Source organism: Hydra viridissima, unplaced genomic scaffold (genome assembly GCF_058129835.1).
Source record: "Hydra viridissima isolate aposymbiotic clone 2 unplaced genomic scaffold, HvirCarnegie_v1 scaffold_15, whole genome shotgun sequence".
Classification (NCBI taxonomy): Eukaryota; Metazoa; Cnidaria; class Hydrozoa; order Anthoathecata; family Hydridae; genus Hydra; species Hydra viridissima.
Window position 1 is genome coordinate 5,140,412 of NW_028324314.1, and position 21,633 is coordinate 5,162,044.

Sequence of the window (21,633 nt, forward strand, 5' to 3'; positions counted from 1 at the left end):
AGTTTTAATATTTGCTTCTGGGTGAAGATCAAACATAAAGTCTTTCAAGGCATCAGGATCTGCAGTCTCAAAGGGGATATTTAACCGAATAAGAGGTTTTTTTTCAGACAAAAATCAAATTTCATCTTCCACAGATTTTTTCTTTAAATCTTCAAGCTCATTATACAACTTGCGAGGTTAGAATTATTTTGTTCTATCTCCAAGTTTAAATTTTGGGAGAAAATTTTTGAATTTTTTCTTAAAGTAAAAATTATTTAAAATTTTAGCTTTAACTTTTAAAGAAATAATAACTTACACTTTACGTAATTTATGTTTAAACAAATTATTTAGAAATAAATTTCTAAAATATAGCTTTAGTAAGTAATCATTACTTACTAAAACTAATAACTCATTTTCTCCCAACTTTTAAAATAGGAGATAGAACAAAATAGTTCTAACCTCGCGAACTGTAGGTGCTTGTTCTTGAGATGTGTTATCATAGTTAAAGTTGTGCCATCTTTACATGAGAAGCTAGATGTTATCTATTTTTCATGGCAGTCTTGTTTTTGATTCTGTAAAATAAAAGTAAAGACTTAATTACTTATGTAAGAAAAACAACTAACTTTTATTTAACTCAATCGAACAGCAACTAATAATTCCAAAGTAATCAATTGTAAAAAGGATAATGGCGATAATATTAAAATCATTAATGGATAAATGAATTAAAAACTTACCATCATATTTCGAAAAGTATTGTCAAATGAAGAACGGCATTTAACTTAATGATTTTTTTTTTCTTGAACTTTTTAAAAAGAAAATATCACTTTTCACATTGTAACTGATACAGCTCAAACGAATAAACTGACAATTAAACGCCTTAGAATTAAATATTTAAATATTTTTGCTTTCTTCAATGAAGTTATCAATTAAAACTTTAAAAATTGGTGTTGCCAACATTTTTCACATGTAAAATGCCAAAATAATGCCATTTTTATAACCAAAATCCCGAGAAAAATACCATATATATTAAATCCCTTTTAAACACTTTTATTTTTTATTCTAAAGCATTTATTTAAAGTAAGACAAAAGTACAAATATGAAGTTGTATCGCTACACACAAGTATTCTGGTTTAATCCAAATAAAATAGTAAATTTTTAATTATTTTGATAAAGAGGGCTTTTTTTTGAAAGATTTTTCAAGTCAGCTACAAAACTTTAAGAGAGGGTAAAAATTAGGGCAAAACATTAATATTTGCATTTTAATCAAGTAAGGTGCTTCCCTAGTAAACGAGATTTCAATTATTAATTACTGGTATTAATTTTCTCATATTTTTGAAAATGACAGCAACACAAAAAAAAACGCTTCAAATCAACATGTCTGGTGTCAAGTTGACATTGACATCTTCGCCAGGGTCATCATCATCAGAGTACATGTTTGCTTTGAACTTTGCTAGCATTGTTTTTGGGACCTTAAATAATGTAATGTCATGTGGCAACGCTGATAAAAACTATTAACACTTTCGCTGCCAACTACGAGTATACTCGTAGTGCTTTTTTTTGTCAGTTATATTCAGAATAAAAAATACTATAGAACTATTTCCGATAAAAAAATTTTTTTTTATTGAAATGTTGATATCTAGCCTTGGCAATGAGAATGAAACCACGCAAAACAGCCTCGGCAGACATTATGGCTCGGCAAAGAAATTAGGCATAGTTTAAAATAGCTCGGCAGCGAACGTGTTAAATTATAATGGCTTCGAATTCCCGCTGTCATGTTAAAGTGTATTTGAATCACGTGATTAAAAAGAGTTTTTTTTTTTTTTTTAAATAAAAAAAAAAAAATTACGGAGGTATGGCTATTAATTTCATGGAAAATATATTGCGATATTATCTTAAAAAATATTGGTTTACCTGTGACTATTTAAAAAATTTTTTCTTTTTAATTAAAATTAAATTTTAAAGTTTGAAACAAATACATATTAAAAATAAATATAAAAGCAAAATGTTTTTTACATCCGGTATCTATAATATATTTTTAATTTTTCTTAGAAATCATAATCGTTGTTTATTTAACCATTTTTAAAAACCTAATCTAATGGCTCTCTTAGCGATTTCTCAGAAATAACAATGATTTGCAATTCTTCGCAGAAAAATTAATTTAGCTAACTATGCTTGGAATAAAACTCCATAGAAAATGAGAATTCACAGAATTTTTATTTTAAAATGGATTTCTTTATAATTCGAATCCAATGATCAAAAGTAAGAAGTTTATCTGGTTCACTTTTGTTCACTTTTGATGTTGTAACGAAAATCATTACAATAAATCATGTTTGAAAAAGTCATGATCTGCACTTATCCATCAGTAGATGATAGAGACTTATGTTTATTAAAAAAAACTACCTGTGAATCTTCGCCAGTTGATTGTTTTCATAAGAATTTGTCTGAGCTAGAGTGCTGTGGTTTTTACTATTGCAACTTAACAATGATAGAGTTAGAGAATATATTTAAAGAAAAAGAACCTGGAAGATTTCTTCTAAGAGATAGTAGATCAAGATCATACTTCTATGTACTTAGTTTTCTCTCTGAAACAAAGAAACTCATAAACATTCGGATTTTTTTTCATGATGGATTATTTATATTTGATGGAGGATCGTTGCGTTCAACTTCAGTAATTGGTTTAATAAAATTATATGGAAAAAAATTATCGAGACCAATTCTTAAATATATTCCCTCGTTGTTGCATTTTTCAAGACTGGTTGTTAATAAAAATTTAAATAGTTTATCAGTTTTACCAGTTTATATTCAAAATATTTTAAAATTATATCCTCATGAACTATGATGTATGCATTTGCGTGTATATATGTATATATATATATATGTGCTTGTTTGTGCTGCTTGATTTTGCAAAACTCTTTTGCAGTTTAATTCATTGAAGAATAACATTGAAAATGTTTTTTTTTCTATTATGTAAGTGAAACTGTATGTAATATATTTGTAAAAATGTACATACATACGCATACATACGCATACACACCATTATTACCAAAAGTTGTGTAAAGTATTAGAAAATTATTAAATTATTTTTTCTGCTAGAGTTTTAAGTACTACAGGTTAGCTATGCTTCTTCATCTTTAAAATAATAGTTTCATTGTTTCATTCAATTTTATGTTTTAAACTCTTTTCTACTACTAATATGCTTCATTTTTACTGATAATAAGTTTGATATCTGATAAATTCAAAGTTATAGTTTGTAAACCTTTAAACTATTGTGTGAATTCTTTTTTATTTATTTATTTATTTATTATTATTATTATTATTATTATTATTATTATTATTATTATTATTATTATTATTATTATTATTATTATTATTATTATTATTATTATTATTATTATTATCATCATCATCATCATCATTTTTTACTTGTAAGGTTGTTATTTCTTTTTCTTTTTTTTTTTTGTTAACTTAAAAGAATTCCTTTTTTTTTTTTTTTTTTTTTTTTGAGTTTATAATATAAAGTTGTGCTCTATTTATTTTCATTCTGCAAATTTTATTTTAAAGATCTATTTTTTTGGATAATGGTTTCCTTTCTTTCTACAGCTTCTTTTTTAATTTCAAAAAGAGAATCATCTGTTGTGATATTTTTGTTTTTAAAATTTTAACATATCAAAACATGAAAACCTAAACACGTCTTGATATTAAAATTATGGCGTTAACATTAAAGTCTTTAATTTACCGACAAAAAAAGATTTTTCATTCTTCCAGAACTTTTTTCCCTATATCTTTTTTTTTTTTCATTTTTTTTTTTCCTCTTCTTCCAATTTGAAATACAAGTTCAAGTTTTTTTTAAAAAAATTCGCTTTATGTTAAGCTAATGAATAATTTAACAATCAATGTAATTAGAATTCCTTTGAACTAAAAAAATCCAGTAAGACGATCAATTGACACGCTGTGATGTTTAATCTTGTAATTGAATGCGCTTTCATACCGTAGCATGTCCACATTAAAAACGGAATCTTAAAAATTAAGTTTCGCTTTCTTCACTCTCAACCTCAGGAGCTCAACATAAACGATAGAGCTGTATCAGTTTACCCAATCCTTTTGAAACAGGTCTGATGAGGGGGAAGTTTCAATCATGTTTTTAAAAACAAATGCCAAACTCCAATTAACATGCCTGCTGATGAATGTTTGGCAATAAAGTTTTGTTATAGAAAAATGAAACCCAAGATCAGAGAGTTGTAGAGGTTGACATATTTATCTGAAGTCAAAAATAGAAATTTCGCATAAAATCAATAAAATTCTTTGACTTAGTGATGAATATTAGTGAATTGTTTACATTCTATAAAGTGAAATAATCCCATAAAAGGTTGTACTTACGAGGAACTTTACATCACTTTACATCATTAAACTTTGACATTTTTAAAAAAAAGATTTTAAGTGATTCCTGTGTAAGCCCTAAGCATATTAGGGGAGGAGGGGAATGAAACGCATTTTAACGGGCATATTCATCGGCAAAAGTCTCCATCACCCATACAGAAGCTTTATGTATGAAAAAGCAAACTAAAATACGATACAAAGACAAATATATTTATATCTACAGCAAAGCAAATATTACGACAAAAATAAATAATATGCATCAATGCAAACGTGAGGCTTTGATTTTGAGGTTTTGATTACAAAAGTTTAGTGTTTTGATAAAATAAAAAAGAACATGATTTATTCTTTTAAAATCTAATTGTAACATTTTTGATTCTCCATTTACAGCGAAAGTTGCCTAAGCAAAAATAATCAAGTAAGCTATTAACATAGGGAGGCACAACAAAGTGCGCTGTATGGAGAGCCATGAAGACTAGAAAGATAGCTGTGAAAGACGCAAAACACTTTTATGAAGCAATCCTTTGCATGCGTATGCTAATTTCAATTTTCATGTTTACTATTTGTTAAAAGTATTTTATTGTTTATCTATTATAGCATCAATTTAACCTTTAAGAGACAGGGGGGAGGGGTATTTTACTACTTCAGAAGGTTTTACTTTTACATGCCACTGACTCAAACTCTTTTTGCTTTAAATGAAATATCGTCTAAAAAGTGATAACTCTGGTAATGATGAAAACGATTCTATCACAGCTGATGATGAAGAAGATGCTACTATTTCTGATGACTTTTACAAAGACGAAGAGGAAAATGTACTGATACAACACCGTTTGTTGCTCATGCTTATGGTATAAGTGTCGATTCTGCCTTCAAATGTGCCAGAAATGATTCCAACTGTTGTTAACTGCACCGGACACCAAAGCTCGTGGAATTAGATTTGAATGATGGGTTGATACAACAATTTTTTGACAATGTTAAATTAAGATTTATGGGTTTATGGGCCTGCTTCTATTAGCTGGAGTGTTTAATTCTAAAAACTAAGTTAAAAAGAGCTTTGGAGTAATAAAAGTTTTTTTGCCTCAATGCAACGAGATTGATTTATTAATTTGCGACGTCTTGATGGAGAGAAACTAGAAATGTAAGGTGTTTTGAAGACAAACTTGCGCCTCTTCGTAATATAATGGAAATGTTTAATACTAAATGTAAAAGTAACAATAATCAAGTCCATATTTTATCGTTAATGAGCAAATAGCTACATTTAGGGGACTTTTTAAGATATTTAAAGTAACCCAGGAGAATACAGAATGAAAGTATGGGTTTGTGATTCTGTATTCTCTTCTTGTTTAATCTTGCAACCATAAATTGGTCGAGTAAATGGAGTGCGGAATGTTAGACAGGATACAAGAGTGGTTCTTGAACTGATCATCTAAAGAGAATTGGCAGACAGTTAAATGCTGACATTGCTGACCATGGCCTACTGTAAATACACAGCCTATTAGACCTTTTCATAACTAAAAGTCCGCGCATGAAATCGAAAATTTCACCAAAGAACAAACTCTATTTCATGTAATTTAAACCCTGAAGAAAAATGGCCAGTAAAAAAGGAAACATTTAAAATGTAAGCTATCAAATATGAAATGAAAAAAACGGGTAGAATAAGTTTCTAGAAAAAAATCATTTTCACAATCATTCCTTACTGTTGTGCCAAAAAGTCAGTTAATTCATCAAAGTTGAGCGTGTGGATGGGTTTTTCCGGAAAATTTGTTTCACTAATTTTTTCATAGAAACTTGGACTATTAATGGTTACAGATATCTGTCTATGCTATAGCACGATGTGGTTCCATACATGAAAGCCCATCGAATACGTGCATCAACAATATACCAACAAGATGGCGCTCCAGTGAACATAAAGAGAAATTTGCAACAATTTCTAACAAAGACCTTCACAAATGATTGTGCTACAGTGGTCGGCCATCACATTAGGACCACACGTTTTTTTTACAATTTATTTCAAATATGTTGCTTAAACCCGCGTATGAGAAAATAAATATGATATTTTTTTTTGTTACATGTCAAGTTATTTCTATTCTTAGTAATATTTAATAAAAATTTATCAATTGGCAACTCTGGCTGTCAGCAATCACCTGTCATAATCAAATTGGTGCATATTGGACAATTTAAGGTTATTTTTAGTTGTTAGTTTGATTGAAGTTTAAATATGATTTATTTTAATTTCAAGCATCTGTGATTTAATTAATTAATTATTTTTTTTGAACTTAATAATAATCAGTAAGTCATTAATTTTAAATAAAGGATTTTATGTTTTTTTTCCTGTTTATGGAAAGACACCAAATAGTAGTCTTTTTGAAAGTTATTAATTTAAATTTTCAGCTATGGGTAAAAAATGTGATATGACACCAACAAAAGTTAGTCAAATTAGATGTCTTTTACAGAATACAAAATATTCTCAACGAAAAGTTGCACAAATTGTAAAGGTTTCTCACAAAACCGTAATGCGAGTGAGAAAGAAAATTGATACAGGGGAAGAGTTTGACCCAAGGAGACCAGCTTCTAAACGAAAGACAACACCAAGAGCGGATCTTATTATCCGGAATATATGCCTGGAAAACAGAAAAAAGCCACAAAATGTATTGACTAAGCTTATCCATGAAGCTGGTATTGCTGTGTCAGACCGGACCATTCGCAGAAGGCTGAAGGAAGAGGGATTGATGTGTCATCGCCCAGCCAAGAAACCAAAACTGACTTCACTCACTTTAAAATAAGCATTTTTTTAGATTTGCTTCTCTGATAAATCAACTTTTCAAGTAATGATGGACAAAACAGCTTTTGTTCGTCGTAGAACAAACGAAAAGTTTCATCCTGACTGCATTGTGGAAACAGTCAAGCATCCAGCTTCAATAATGATGTGGTCTGTCATTTGTGGGCAAGGAGCAGGGCGTCTCTACAAAGTAGTTGGCACAATGAGGCAGGACCAGTATAAAGAAGTTCTGGAGAACCAGTTGCTTCCTCAAATGGCATATTGGTCTAAAAATGTCAAAAAAATTCAAAAGAAGTCCAAAAATGTCAAAAATCTTATATTTATGCAAGATGGTGCAACTTGCTACACAGCAAAAAGTGTTATGGTTTTTTTAAAAGAGAAAAAAGTAGATGTATTGCCATGGCCAGGCAACTCACCTGATCTTAACCCCATAGAAAACATTTGGGAAATAGTAAAGCGAGATGTTGGAAAAAAAATTCTTGCTAACAAGCAAGATCTTATGGAATATATTATCAGGATCTGGCACAATAACCCAGAGTTGACAGAAACTATAAAAAGTTCAATTGCAAGCATGCCACGACGAATCGAAGCAGTTATTGCAAATAAAGGCGGTTTTACAATATATTAATACTTAATATATATTTTATATAATTTATTGTAATAACCAATAAATATTCAAAATGTTTAATTTCATTTGTTTATTTTTCATCAAGTATAACTTTATAAATAAAGGAACAAGCTTTAAATTACACCATTATTTTTCTTTTTGCCAAAAAATTTATTTTTACAGAATATTTACAAAAAATTACACCTGGTCCTAATGTGATGGCCGACCACTGTATTAGCCGTTTTTTTCCGCAGTTCCACAGCGTTCACCAGATTTATCGCCTTACAATTTCTGGTTCTGGGGCAATCTAAAACAGTTGGTTTATGTGCTCAGAACATCTTTAACATTTAAAAATCTAACGGCTTGAATATTACATGCTGCCAACCTAATAACTACTAACAATATCTGACCAGTGCTTCTGTCTTTTATCGATCGCCTCCAATTAATATTGGAAAGTGATGGCAGTTATATTGAATGATATTCAAAATCCCCACTCTTATGACTTTTATTTTTCATTTAAATTTATTTGATTAAATAAATATTTGAAAAAATGAAATAGATTCGTTTTGTAGGGGCTTATGGGACATATGGCATCTTTAATGGTAATAATTTAAACAGAAATTTTAGCTGTCAAAACAGCAACCTCCGGCTTCGGTATCGGTTTCAACCAAAACCGAAACCGATACTGAAGCCGAAAGTTTCCGTTCACTACCTGTAGATAATATCAGCACACATTAAGAAAGAAAAAAGCCACACATGATAAAAGAAAAAAAAAGCCACACATTTAAAGAGAAAAGATATTCCTTTGACCGCAATAAAATCGTCGTTATATGATACGAGAATCAAACAGGCATAGTTGTAATGACAAAACAAAAAGAGCTTCACACCAACATTTTAATTTAAAGTAATACTGAAATATTTACTGTTTTAATCAGTTGTAAGAACAATTTATCCGAAAAAAAAAAAGACTGTATCTTTTCATAATAAGTGAGATATAAACTCAAAAACAGTTTCATACATCGTAATAATATTGTTGCAATAAACTTTCTTACTGTTAATATTATGAACCTATAGTATTAAAATATAATGAAATTATCAAGCTATTGAATAATCATAGAGCTCTGTGGTTTCGATACTTGAAAAAAATAAACAATTATATTACAGGTGCCTCACCTGATTGAAAAACTGTACGTAATAATAATTATGGAATTATAGAAGTAAAGTGCAGTGAAGAATGCAATACCCAAAGATGTTTGACCCAAAAGATGTTTGTTTCATAAAAAAAAAAAACATGTATTGTATTTGACAAAAATGTTAATAAACAAAGGCCACATACTAAGGTTCCTCAGCTTTATCTACGTCAAGTTTTATCCATGTTATCTTAATGTTTATTATCCATGTTATCTTAATGTTTATTATCCGTGTTAAATTAACGCTACTATCTATACCTTCAAATACTGAATAAACAAATGGTAAATAATGTCAAAGATTTTTAATAATCGTATTAGAGTTAAAAAATAAAAATCTAATGGCAGAAGAATTCGCTTTTTTCTCCTTAATTTTATTTTTTGTAATTCCCTATTTGTAAGGTAATGTTTTCCTGTACTTATATGTCTTCTTTATTGACTGTTATTTTTGTTCTTTCAACGTACAAGGTTTCAATTTGAAAAACGAAAAGGATATTTCTTACCCTAACATTCAATCAGCCATTCGCCCAATTCCTCATGGACCTGGAGTACCAATACCCTCTCCTCCAGATTCTTTGAATGATATTTTAGATGATCACGAGACATTGGCTTAGCAAGGTGATAGCGAAGAAGACATTGTTTGCTACAACCCTAGCACAACCGATCCCATTTCATTCTCACAATCTGAACTGAACAATTTAGATAGAGACCTAAGTCTTCCTAAAGACTCGGCAGAAGTTTTAGGATCTAGATTGAAAGATAAAAATATGTGGCTCCGGGTACATTCTTTTCTTAGTATCGATCAAGGGAAAAGAAATTTGTATCTTTCTTCTCTCAAGAAGCTGACCTGGTATTTTGCAGTAATGTTTTAAAATAGAATATGCTCCTGATGAGTGGAGACTTTTTATCGATTCATCAAAAAAAGTCTTAAAGCAGTACTTCTGCACAATGGCAGTAAGTATGCTTCAATGCCAGTTAGACACTCGGTGCACTTAAAAGAATGTTACGAAAACCTTGAACTGGTTTTAAACAAACTCAGCTACTCATACCACAAATGGACACTGTGCGGACATTTAAAAGTTATTTCAATGCTACTTGGTCAACAAAGTGGCTATACAAAGTTCCCTTGCTTTCTCTGTGAATGAGACATCGAGACAGAAAGCAGCACCAAATCAAAAAAGTTTGGCCCTTGAGAAAAACCTTAGAAGTAGGGGTTAAAAATGCTGAGAGAAAAACCCTTGTGGATCCCAAAAAGGTATTACTTCCACCATTTTACATTAAGTTGGGGCTGATGAAATAATTTGTTAAGGCATTTCCAAAAGAAGGGGAGACTTTCAAATATCTTCGTTGGCAGATTCCTGGGTTATCCTAGGCAAAGCTAAAGGTAGGAATCTTTGTCGGACCAGACATTAGAAAACTTATGAGAGATCCTAATTTTGTGGACAAAATGGAAACAAAAGAAAAGGCAGCATGGACATCCTTTAAATTAGTTATTACCGGTTTCCTAGAAAACAACAAAGATCCAAACTACAAGACAATTGTCACAGGCATGCTAGACAACTTTAGGAAGCTGGGCTGTAACATGAGCATTAAAGTTCATTTTCTCCATTCACATCTTGATTACTTCCCTAGAAACCTTGGTGATGCAAGTGAAGAGCAAAAGATTTCACCAAGACATCAAGGAAATGGAAAGAAGATATCAGGGAAGATGGAACGTCAACATGATAGCGGACTACTGCTGGATGTTAAAGAGAGATGATCCTCAACAAGTCCACAGCCGAAAAACCAATAAAAGAAGCTTCGACAGAAAGCAAAAACGTTATTATAAGGACTTACAATATAATTTAGAAGATGATTTATACATTAAATAAAATTCTAAAACGTTTGAAAATGTGAAAAATTGGTAAAATTTTATTATTTTACCCAAAGTTAATCCCTTTTTTTGTGAGAAAACCTGACGCAATAGAAAAAAATGGATTGCATTTTCGAAATCAGCGCTGAGGAATACATAAAAAACAGTTATCAAATTTCAATATTTTTTTGTTTTAAAATATTTTTTTGCAGACCTGTGTATTCGTTCTTATATATAATCGTTATACATAATCTGCATTAGATATTTCTCTGACTAGAAATCTTAATTAAATTTATTTTATTTAATCTATTTTATTTAAATCTCTATTAATCTAATTTTATTTAATCTAATTTAAACAAGAAATTATTTTATACTTTGTCGAATAAGAGAACATGTATAAGAAATTGCCCTCAAAAAAAAATTTTCATTAAAAACATTAAAATTTTGAAGTATGTTATTTTGAAGTATGTTATTTTGAAGTATGTTATTTTGAAGTATGTTATTTTGAAGTATGTTATTTTGAAGTATGTTATTTTGAAGTATGTTATTTTGAAGTATGTTATTTTGAAGTATGTTATTTTGAAGTATGTTATTTTGAAGTATGTTATTTTGAAGTATGTTATTTTGAAGTATGTTATTTTGAAGTATGTTATTTTGAAGTATGTTATTTTGAAGTATGTTATTTTGAAGTATGTTATTTTGAAGTATGTTATTTTGAAGTATGTTATTGCTATGTTTATAAGAAAACATCGAGTAATACGAGTTCTCTTAATATAAATAATAATTCATCTTGAAAAACATTCGCTGGATTTTGATCACCAGTATCATTAGCTCGTGATCGATCTTCTGTCTCATGTAATAATAGGTTGAAAATTCACAATGTAATAAATTGTAAAGTTGTACACATTAAACTGGAGTTTTTAAAAGAACTTATTCCATTAATTTTTTAGGCTAAAAAACTGATTTTCAATTCAACAGATTTGTGGGACAACTTTTTCTTTTGGCGTTTTGTCAAAAACAACTTAATTATTTTTGACCAATCGCTGACCTACGATATTCGATGCTGACGATGTACCAAACGCACATTATACACTTTTTTTTAACATCAAACCTAACAGAAATTTTTCATAGGAAAACTATGAAAAATACCCTTAGTATTTCGATTGATATTTGAAACACCATGGATCATAGCTTTCTTATGGTCCAAATATCAATTAAAATACCATGGGCTTTTTTTGGTTTCTATAGTGACCAAAGCCAATTTAAATACCATGTGTTGCTTTTACGGTTTCTTCATGGAATCCTTTGGTTTATTGAAATCCTATGCTATTTTAATTGAAATTTAAAGAGCGCAACAACTTAACCTATGCTATTTTAATTGAAATTTAAAGAGCGCAACAACTTAACTTATGCTATTTTAATTGAAATTTAAAGAGCGCAACAACTTAACTTAATTATCATTGAGTTTTCTTGATCTATGGAATGCTATTGTGAAATGAGATCAATAAATGAAATCCAATGAAAATGCTGTTCGTTCCTACAAATGTTTGAAAACGCTGCAGCGCATATAAAGCTCTACAATGATATTTAATGCATATAAATGCAAACTGCAAATAAATGCAACATTATATTTCATAAAAAAAACAACTTTATCATATCTAAGTATCAGACTATCATTAGTATACATGCACAGCATATCATATATACACATCAGTGGCGGATCCAGGAAAAAAATTGACTGTAGCAAAAGTAAAATCAGAGAAACTTTTTTTTTAAAAAAAAAAAAAACAGAAGTAAAACCAGAGGACCTTTTTTTTTCTTTTTCTTCCTAAGATATAGATACCCTTCAAAAATTTAAAAAGTTAATAAATGTAATGTAATGTACCATAAATGTAAAGAAAAATAAATTTCATAAAAAATAAAAAACTCAAAACCTTTAAACTTTTTTAACAAAACCTTATAAGATAAATATAAGAAATAGTAATAAAAGTATTCATGATAGCATCAAAAAAATATCCTGTAAATATTCTATCAGCAATAAAAAAAAATATCCTACATATATTCTCTCTCTCTCTCTCTCTCTCTCTCTCTCTCTCTCTCTCTCTCTCTCTCTCTCTCTCTCTCTCTCTCTCTCTCTCTCTCTCTCTCTCTCTCTCTCTCTCTCTCTCTCTCTCTCTCTCTCTCTCTCTCTCTCTCTCTCTCTCTCTCTCTCTCTCTCTCTCTCTCTCTCTCTCTCTCTCTCTCTCTCTCTCTAGCTATACTGATTACATATATATATATATATATATATATATATATGTATGTAATCAGTATAGCTTTGTAGCAAATGTATCTATTCATCCGAGTTCAATATATTTTTAAATTCCATTTTTCGTGGAAATGCAGTCGCAAATTTATCTACAACAATATTCAAGTCAATTTCAATATCTCGATGAATGTGCAACATGGCAATACCATTTAAACGACCATTCTCCATAGTATTGCGCAAGGATGTTTTAATTCTTTTTAAAGCTGATAATGATCTTTCGCATGTACATGTTGTCACTGGTAATGTGCAAAGGATTCGAAGTATAGTGGAAATATTGGGAAACGTATGGTCATCACATTTTTGTAGTGAATCTGAAATGGTTTTAGGAGCACTATCAGAGTGATTTTTCCAGTAAACTTCCCACATATCCAACTCAGCATAAAGATAGCTTGGTTCTGGTAAATCGTTTTGGTATGTACGAACAAATTCTTTTACTTTTTTCCTCCACTCCTTGTCAGAAATTAAATTTGATGGTATAATGGAGAAACTATCTAGCAATGCTAAATTTTCTAAAGAAAATAAAGAATCTAGCTGTATCAGGATGTGATCAAGAAAAGGAATCGAACAAGTTACTCGATAATACTCACTTATACCATCTACTTCATGGTTATCACGTTGTGTTTGTTGACCACATGTTCTTGGTTTAGATGGCATTGTACTAGTAGTTGCAGCTATGCTAACAGCTTCTTTATACCATTCTGTGTGTGAAATATCAATAGAGCTCCGAAGAGATATAAGAGTATTCTTTAAATTTTCCACATCTTTACGAGCTTTTGAGAAGTCTTGATCAACTTTTTGCAAAGTTTTTGTCAGTGGTCTTATATAGCCTAATAACTTCCTAACTATGATTAAGGTGATGATAAACTTAAAAGAACAACATATTGCCACATATGCAGAAGCATCACCTCTGGATTTGTAGTTCCATGTCACATCTTCTTTGATACAAATAAGAGATGCAACTATAGCCGGATATAATTCAATAAAGGCTTCAAGACCATCAATTCTTTCAATCCACCTGGTTCTACAAACATTGATTGTCTTTTGAAAAGATGATGTCGGACATAGCTCACTAATTTTTGTAGATAGGTCTTCTAACCTTTTTGGAGAATTATTAAAAAAATCAGAGACAATTTGAACATGATCCATCATATCTCGAATGGAAGGAATTGCACATGCTTTGGCAACACATAGATTAAGTTGATGGGAAAAGCAGTGGATGTATGGAGCTTTAGGAAAATCTTTTAAAATTAATGCTGCTACACCACAAAGACGCCCTGCCATGTTTCCAGCCCCATCGTAACCTTGCCCACGACAATAAGACATTTCCAGACCAAGTTTATGTATACTTTTCTTGACCTTGGTTGATAAAGAAACTCCACTCAAGCCAGAATTGCAAGAAACAAATTTTAGAAAATCTTCCTTTACTTTACAGCATTCATCCACATATCGAACAATTACAGCCATTTGTTCTGTTTGGCTAACATCTGAAGCTTCATCAGCTAAAATAGAAAAAAACTTTGCTTTCGTTATTCTGTCTGTCAATAGCGATTGAACAACACCTGCACAAATATCAATCAACTCATTTTGCACTGTCTTTGATCGATAAGTAGCATTTTTAGGACCATTTTTAAAATGGTCACTCAAGATCTTGTCACCGCATAATGCCATCAGATCTAATAAGCATTGGAAATTACAACCATTTTTACATTGCTCAACCAGATGTTTGGCATCATCTCTGTGTCCTCTAAGCGGTATATTCTGCCTACAACAATAAAGAACTGCACGTGATATTGAAAACAAAATTTGCCGATTTCTAGAAATATTATCAGATAGAAGCTTATTGAGTTGTAAATTAATTGGTATGGCTTTATTACTCATTGCTGCTTGAAAATCAAGCATTATCTGTATTGAAATTTTATGCATTGGAGAAGTGTTATTATGTGATAATATTCTTACACTTCCAATTGACCAAAACCGATATGGTAATTTATAAAATAGTTGAGTAGTTAAAGAGGCTTTTCCAAACAGAACACAAGAGATACAGAACAACCCATCATAGTATTTTGAATAACACAACCATGAAAATTTTTTGAACCAAACAGGGTTACATTTACGACCATTAGTTTTAGGAAATATATAGTCAGAAGGTGGCACCCATACGTTCATTAGAAGATTATACTTCTCATGCTTTGATAATTTTTCCACTTTGTCTACAAACAACCCAATATCAAATTTGTTACATTCATCTTCTGTTGTTGAATTTTCATAATTTACATGTAGTTTTGGAATTATGACACCTGATATCGATTTTTTTAATTTACTATCTAAATCTAAAGATGAATCAGACACAGACAATGGTTTATTGTTCACAGAAAAAAAATTCTTAATACTTGATGAGGGTTTGGTCAAATTACTTTTTTGAACAGCAGAACAGTGGGGTATTTGAACAAGTTGGGTATTTGAAGTGCGTTTTTCTCCCATTACAACAATATTTTTTGCAGAATTTAAACTTGTTTGAGTACGAACTAAAATATTTAGAAATTCTGGCTGAGCGCTTTTAACAGATACCAGAGGCACATAGTGATTAGGTTTGAAAAAATGCATTTTTCCCATATGTGTAAGATTGCTTGGAATTTCTTTTTTTGTGTCAACATTGTACAGCATTAAGTAAATTATTTGATTGGGTTTATCGAATTTCTTAAAAGACTGTGGGTACAATGTACTTCTAAATAGATATTCTAGACATGCATCTCTGGTAGTAGGATAAAAGATTTTTAAAGGAATCTAAAATAGAAAATAAATATATACACAATAATATTCATATTATAAAACAATAAAATTCAAATCAGTTTAAATGTTATATTATACAAATAAGAATATACTTTTAAAATATTTGAGATAGACATCACACAAACTAAAGATGACCAAACACCAGATTGAGAAATATTTAATGCTTCAGCCAAAATAGCATCAACTTTAGACTTTTTAGCCTCAAATGCAGTACATGCGACATTGGAGATGCCTAACAAAAAAGCAGATCTTTCTGATCGAAAAACACCACTTGAATGCCCAAGACGAAAAACAGGATGCACAGCAAAAAAATTTGCGTTTTTGTATAACTCAATTGCACAAAGTTGCCTAAGAGTTGGTGCGAGTGTATTTTTTCCGATTAAAGCAAGGGAGACAGCAGAAAATAAACAATTGCCATCTTGAGGAGTTCTGGACATAAGATTAAATTTATATGCATACACACTCACACACACACACACATATATATACACACATTTATTGATTACTATATATATAGCATTGCAGTGGCTAAACATAGGGTATTCAGGTTGTGGTGCTTGACTATAAAACAAGAAGTTTTACGAACTTTAGGAATTGTTTTGATTATAAATCAAGAACTTCTAACTAAAAAATATCTGTTCATCCACTGCGCTGCTCAGCTAGAAATCAACAAAAACTATAAAAAAATATTACCTGACAGGCACCATGGAATACGTTTTTTCGTCTATAAGTTTATCAGCATACAACTTTGCCAAAATATTACTTGCTGCAGCATCTATAGAACCATCGGCTGCACCAGACAATTTATGCAAAATATATATTCCCTCAGAGTTTTGCTGGCAGAAATTGTTTAATTCGGCGGTATTACATAATTTAATCTGATCTATTAAAGAGTGATTTTTTGCTTTTAACGCTTGATACAGCTCCATTTCTTTCATTAAAAAAGCTTATAAACCATATATAAAGTAATATTAATTCAACCAAGTACAATTTTGGTTTTTTGCTACACTTGCTACAGGTTCTCAGTTAATGACTTTTAGTTCTTATATAAGACCTCCTTGTTAATAAAAAGGTGATACTAAATATGTATTCAATATTATAAATGCACGGGGGTAAACTTAGAGTTGTTTGAAAACATGACAAACAGGATTTTGCTACAGTTGCAACACATAATTTGCCATTTTATTTCACTCCCAGTCAAAATTAAGTAGCTACGCTGCGAAATGTTTGACATTCTTACAAAAATTTATGAACATGAGAGACAAAACCCTATAAAAACTCGGGTTTTTTTTAGCGAAAATTTTATTTTTCGATTTAGTAAAATTAGTTAAGCTACGATAGCGGCCAAAATTTGATCAAAAATTTTTCTGTTATTTTACATAAAAATATATATATATATTTTTATGTATGTGAGTAGAAAATAATAATAAATGTAGTCCGAATTGGCTGTAGCAATTGCTTCACTTGCTACACCCTGGATCCGCTCCTGCACATTCAGATTTTGTGTGAGACAAAGTTATTCATACCCTATTATAAAATAAGTTTTAACAATAAAAGAAAGACCAAATTGATTTAAATAGCTTTAACAGAAAAAAATTCAAAAAAAAATTATAATAACAACGATTAATAAAATAAAGTTTATAATATTTGCAAAACTATATCCTGTTTCTAAAAAAAATTAAAATTTTTTAAAAATTGAGATTTTAGAAATCATCAAAAATATTCATACCTTTCAAAATTTTATTAAGTATATCCGAGTTTTTTGTTTTATAGTTAATTAATATTTAATATGAAGCCCTTGGGCATTGACAGTCTCAAACAAGCACATTACCCCCGTGTTTGATAGTTGCTTTTATTGCTTTTTAGGCAAAGGTTTTTTACTTTTCTTTTCCATTCATTTGGTCGTTTTTTGAAATTCTTTAGTTCGAATTTACCTTCATCAAATCATAAAACTGATTTTCAAAAATCTAGTAGCTTTGAAATGTACTTTTTTTGCAAAGGCATGGCGTTTTATTTTTTCTTGAAATTAAAAGTTTTTTTGCGACACTGGACCCATATATAGGGATGGCACTTTTATTTATTTTGATGTAACAAAAAAAGTTACTTTTAAACAAAAGTTACTTTACATAACTTAGATTAAATTATTAAATATATTTATATTTTAGAGTTAAACTTTTTTTTAAAAAAATCACATAAAATTACTCACATGAAGGTAATTTTAAAAATGCACAACTTTTACTTGAAAAAAAAAGTTATTTTTACAAAAGTACCGTGGTGTGACCAAACAAAGTCCTATGCTTTAAGAAAGTCCTATTTTAAGAAATGATAAATTTCGTATATATAAAATAAACATTTAAAGAAGAAAATTTAGTTATTTTATCTAACTAGATATCTAGTTAAACCAACAAAGTTATTTTCCGCAAATTTGTCATTTCTTAAATTAGGACTTTCTTAAAGCATAGGACTTTGTTTGGTCACACCACGGTAATTAACATAAAAGAGTTATTTACTTTTTGTAAATTACTTTTAAAAGTAGACCGTGTGAAAGTAATTTACTTTAAAAAGCAATTTATACTTATACAAATAGTTTGCATAGAAATGTAATTTACTTTTTACATGTAAAAGTAAATTATTTTAGAAAGTAATCTTACTTAAATATAAGCTTTTAAAAAAGTCATATTTACTTTAAAAAGTAAAAGAATACTGCATCGTAATATGAAATTACTTTTATGCGTAAAAGTAACAAAAATTAACATCGGCAGCATAAAAACTATTTGAAAAAAAAGTAAAAGTAGATTTTTATTTTTGAAATTCTATACTTTGCTTAATAAGTAAAAAGTTATTTTATTTACTTTTATTCACCAAATAACATAGTCATTTTATGTTGTTTTTACATACTGATTTGAAAGAAAAGTAGCTTATTCAAGAGAATCGCCTGCTTCTGGGGACTTCTGGGTTAATTTGTTAGGAATTATTCTGTGTGAAGGCGAGTATTTGAAAATGTTTTCAACAGTTTACTTCCTGCTTCCTGATATTCTTTTTCTGTAAGACAGTCATTAGTTCTCGGATCAAAAAAATATGCTAGCAAAGTTTGTGACTTTTGTTTTGGAGATATCTTTTCAATTAAGTATACTTTCATGAACTTGAGAGAGCTACTTCGTATTTTCTTTCACGAACAAAGAAAATGATTGTGATAGAAAACTTTTAGCTGAATATTGATTTTCAAGAAAATTCGTTAACGTATTTTGGACAAATTTAACCGATGAAAGTGTTAGAAAATTTCTATTTGAGAGAAGTTTAGTTGCTTTAAAGAATGCCGCAAGATTATAGCGTAAAGTTTTTTGAAACTTCCAATTTTCTGATAACAGATTTAGTTTCTTAAGTTTACTAATCTGTTTTTCTGTTAACCCATCGATATTACAAGGATCTAAGGAAATTTTATTATAAACGTTTTTAATTATTTTACTAATCATTAAAAATGTTGAGTTCCAACGTATGTAAAAATCTGACGATAAGTTATTTATTTTTAGTCCCTGTTTCTTAATTTCATCTAAAACAAACGATTGCAAAATTGAAGATCTGTTAACAAGAGCTAAAATTTTTCTTAACCTAATAATATGATGGATGAAAAGGTAAATAACTGATTAACAGTTTCATCTGTTGATGTTTCTTCCTCCTCGCTACTTTTATCATCATCGAAGCTCACACTTTCCGTGTCATAAGTACAACCATTTTCCGACGATATATTTTCATTTGACTCGATATCGCTTTTATTAGTTACAATAACTAAATAAGATCCTCATCGATATATGATGTGCCATCTAATAAATTCTGTGATGGATTGGCCCACAACTTTATTCCATGATTTAAAACAAGATTTAAGTTATGACAAACGCATGAAAGTCGTCAAGAAATAGATCCCATCGCCTTTTTAATAACTTCAGCGTTGACTGTTGTTATTGAAATAACTTTAGTACCAATTTCAAGTTTAGTAGTTTCTTTTTGGATGATTGCTGTATGTCTATTACTTAATTGCCTTCCGTAAAATCTACGAAAGCAAACTAACTTTGATTTGTATTTAAACTTTCTTGTTAAATAATGCGCTGTTATGCAAAGCCAATAGAATCCAACCAGTTTTATGAAAATCGTTAAACGGACGACCATCTTGAATAACGCAATTTATTACAGCTTCATTATTTCATATTTTGTTCAATGATTAATTTTGTCTTTGTTCAATCATCGATTTCTTCTTTGTTCATCTATTTCATCTATTTGCTTCATCTATTTCATCTTTTGCTTCAACAATTTCATCTTTTGTTCATCAATTTCATCTTTTGTTCTGCATCTTGAACAAGTAATTTTTTTAAGAATCGTATAGCTACTCAGATTTTTCGTATGAACATAAAAATAATTTCTCACAGATTTGGTTCAGGCCCACATACAAGGCTTCCATTCTCTGGGAACATCAAACATACTAATTAGTGTTGGCAACAAATGAAAATAGTGTCTTTATAGACAATTCTTTTATTCTTTTATACAGACTGACTCTATAACTTGATCATTGTCAGTTCAGAGTTCGAACCTACAGTACAAAAAATAGTTTATAAAAATATATTTCAAGTATCAATGCAAATTAAAAACTGATACAAATACATGACTGTACAGTAAGTATTTATTCTGGATCATTTACTTTCCTTGACTTTTCTGTTTTCATTCGAAAATTCATTTTAATATTAAAATGAAATTTACAAATATACCTGAATATGTAATACTGTCACCAAATAGGCCTCAACAGCTTCAACAGTTTGCGTGTTTGAGATTAAGACAAGTGTTTCTGCGACGTATGTTGATTAAGTCTTGCGTTCCGAATAAAGGTCTTTTAAATAACATTCTTTTTTTTTTTTTTTTTTTCCAGCCATTGCTATCGAAAAAACTAAAAAAAACTAATATGGTACTCGCTTTATATACGAGATGTCTCAGATTCAAATCGTAAGTAAAGGCTCTAATAGTAATTTAATTTCATTTCCTCAATCTTTTTTATGGTTCATCTTTAAGTCGTCTAGACGTCTTATGTTGGGTAAAAATTACTTAAAGTGAAAACTTAAGCTATCTAAAATGATTTTATATAATTTACTTTTAATTTCATTTTACTTATAAAATAAAATATGTCTATTTTGAAAAACTAATTTTCTAAGTAAATTCTATTTACATTTGATAGCATAGTACTTTTATATAATGTATTTTAAAATGCAAGTTTGTTTTACAATTAAGGTAATATAAATTTTTTAAAAATAAATTCTAAGCATTAAGTTTATTGCATAAAAACAATTTTATTTAAAAAAAGTTTGAAAATAAAAGCAATTTTATTTAAGTGCTCTCATTCTTCAAAAAGATTTATTTTCTCCATAATGATCACCATAATCAAACGTAGGCCAATTATATATATATACTATAAGCCAATTTTTCAAGCAATCAATTTCCACAATACTTGTGACTTTTTCAAAATAATTTTATTCGGACCCTTCCACAGTGGGCCAGAACGGCTAATTTTTAGACAAAATTAATAACTTATTTAATATTAGTGCTTCATTCACTATTTTTGACATGAGTACCAATGTAAGGTTTGAGCTTCTTATGAAGGCGTTATTTTTTATTTAGTTGCTATGGATACCTATTTTTTTGCATTCCAACAACTTACTTTTTGTTGTTGTAGATTTTTTATGTGTGCTATATACACTAAATTTGGTATGAGCACCA

General features: G+C 29.5%; 2 protein-coding genes across 3 annotated transcripts; one reads left to right on the plus strand and one right to left on the minus strand.

The window, feature by feature from the left end:
- The first annotated feature begins 2,032 nt into the window (after nt 1-2,032).
- Nucleotides 2,033-3,297, plus strand: LOC149878334 (suppressor of cytokine signaling 2-like). The gene has a single exon (XM_090073061.1). It carries the CDS (start codon nt 2,306-2,308, stop codon nt 2,816-2,818), a length of 513 nt encoding a protein of 170 aa, XP_089929187.1. The 5' UTR covers nt 2,033-2,305; the 3' UTR covers nt 2,819-3,297.
- A 9,796-nt stretch (nt 3,298-13,093) lies between these two features.
- On the minus strand, nt 13,094-16,898 carry LOC149878335 (52 kDa repressor of the inhibitor of the protein kinase-like). Of its 2 annotated transcripts, XM_090073401.1 has the most exons (3): nt 16,570-16,898; nt 15,969-16,305; nt 13,094-15,870 (listed from the first exon to the last, which is right to left on the minus strand). In XM_090073401.1, exons 1-3 carry the CDS (start codon nt 16,812-16,814, stop codon nt 13,111-13,113), a joined length of 3,342 nt encoding a protein of 1,113 aa, XP_089929527.1. In that variant the 5' UTR covers nt 16,815-16,898; the 3' UTR covers nt 13,094-13,110. The 2 variants fall into 2 exon arrangements, with proteins under 2 accessions (XP_089929527.1, XP_089929529.1); XM_090073403.1 differs by lacking the exon at nt 15,969-16,305 and having other exon boundaries at nt 16,570-16,822.
- Nucleotides 16,899-21,633: the final 4,735 nt, after the last annotated feature.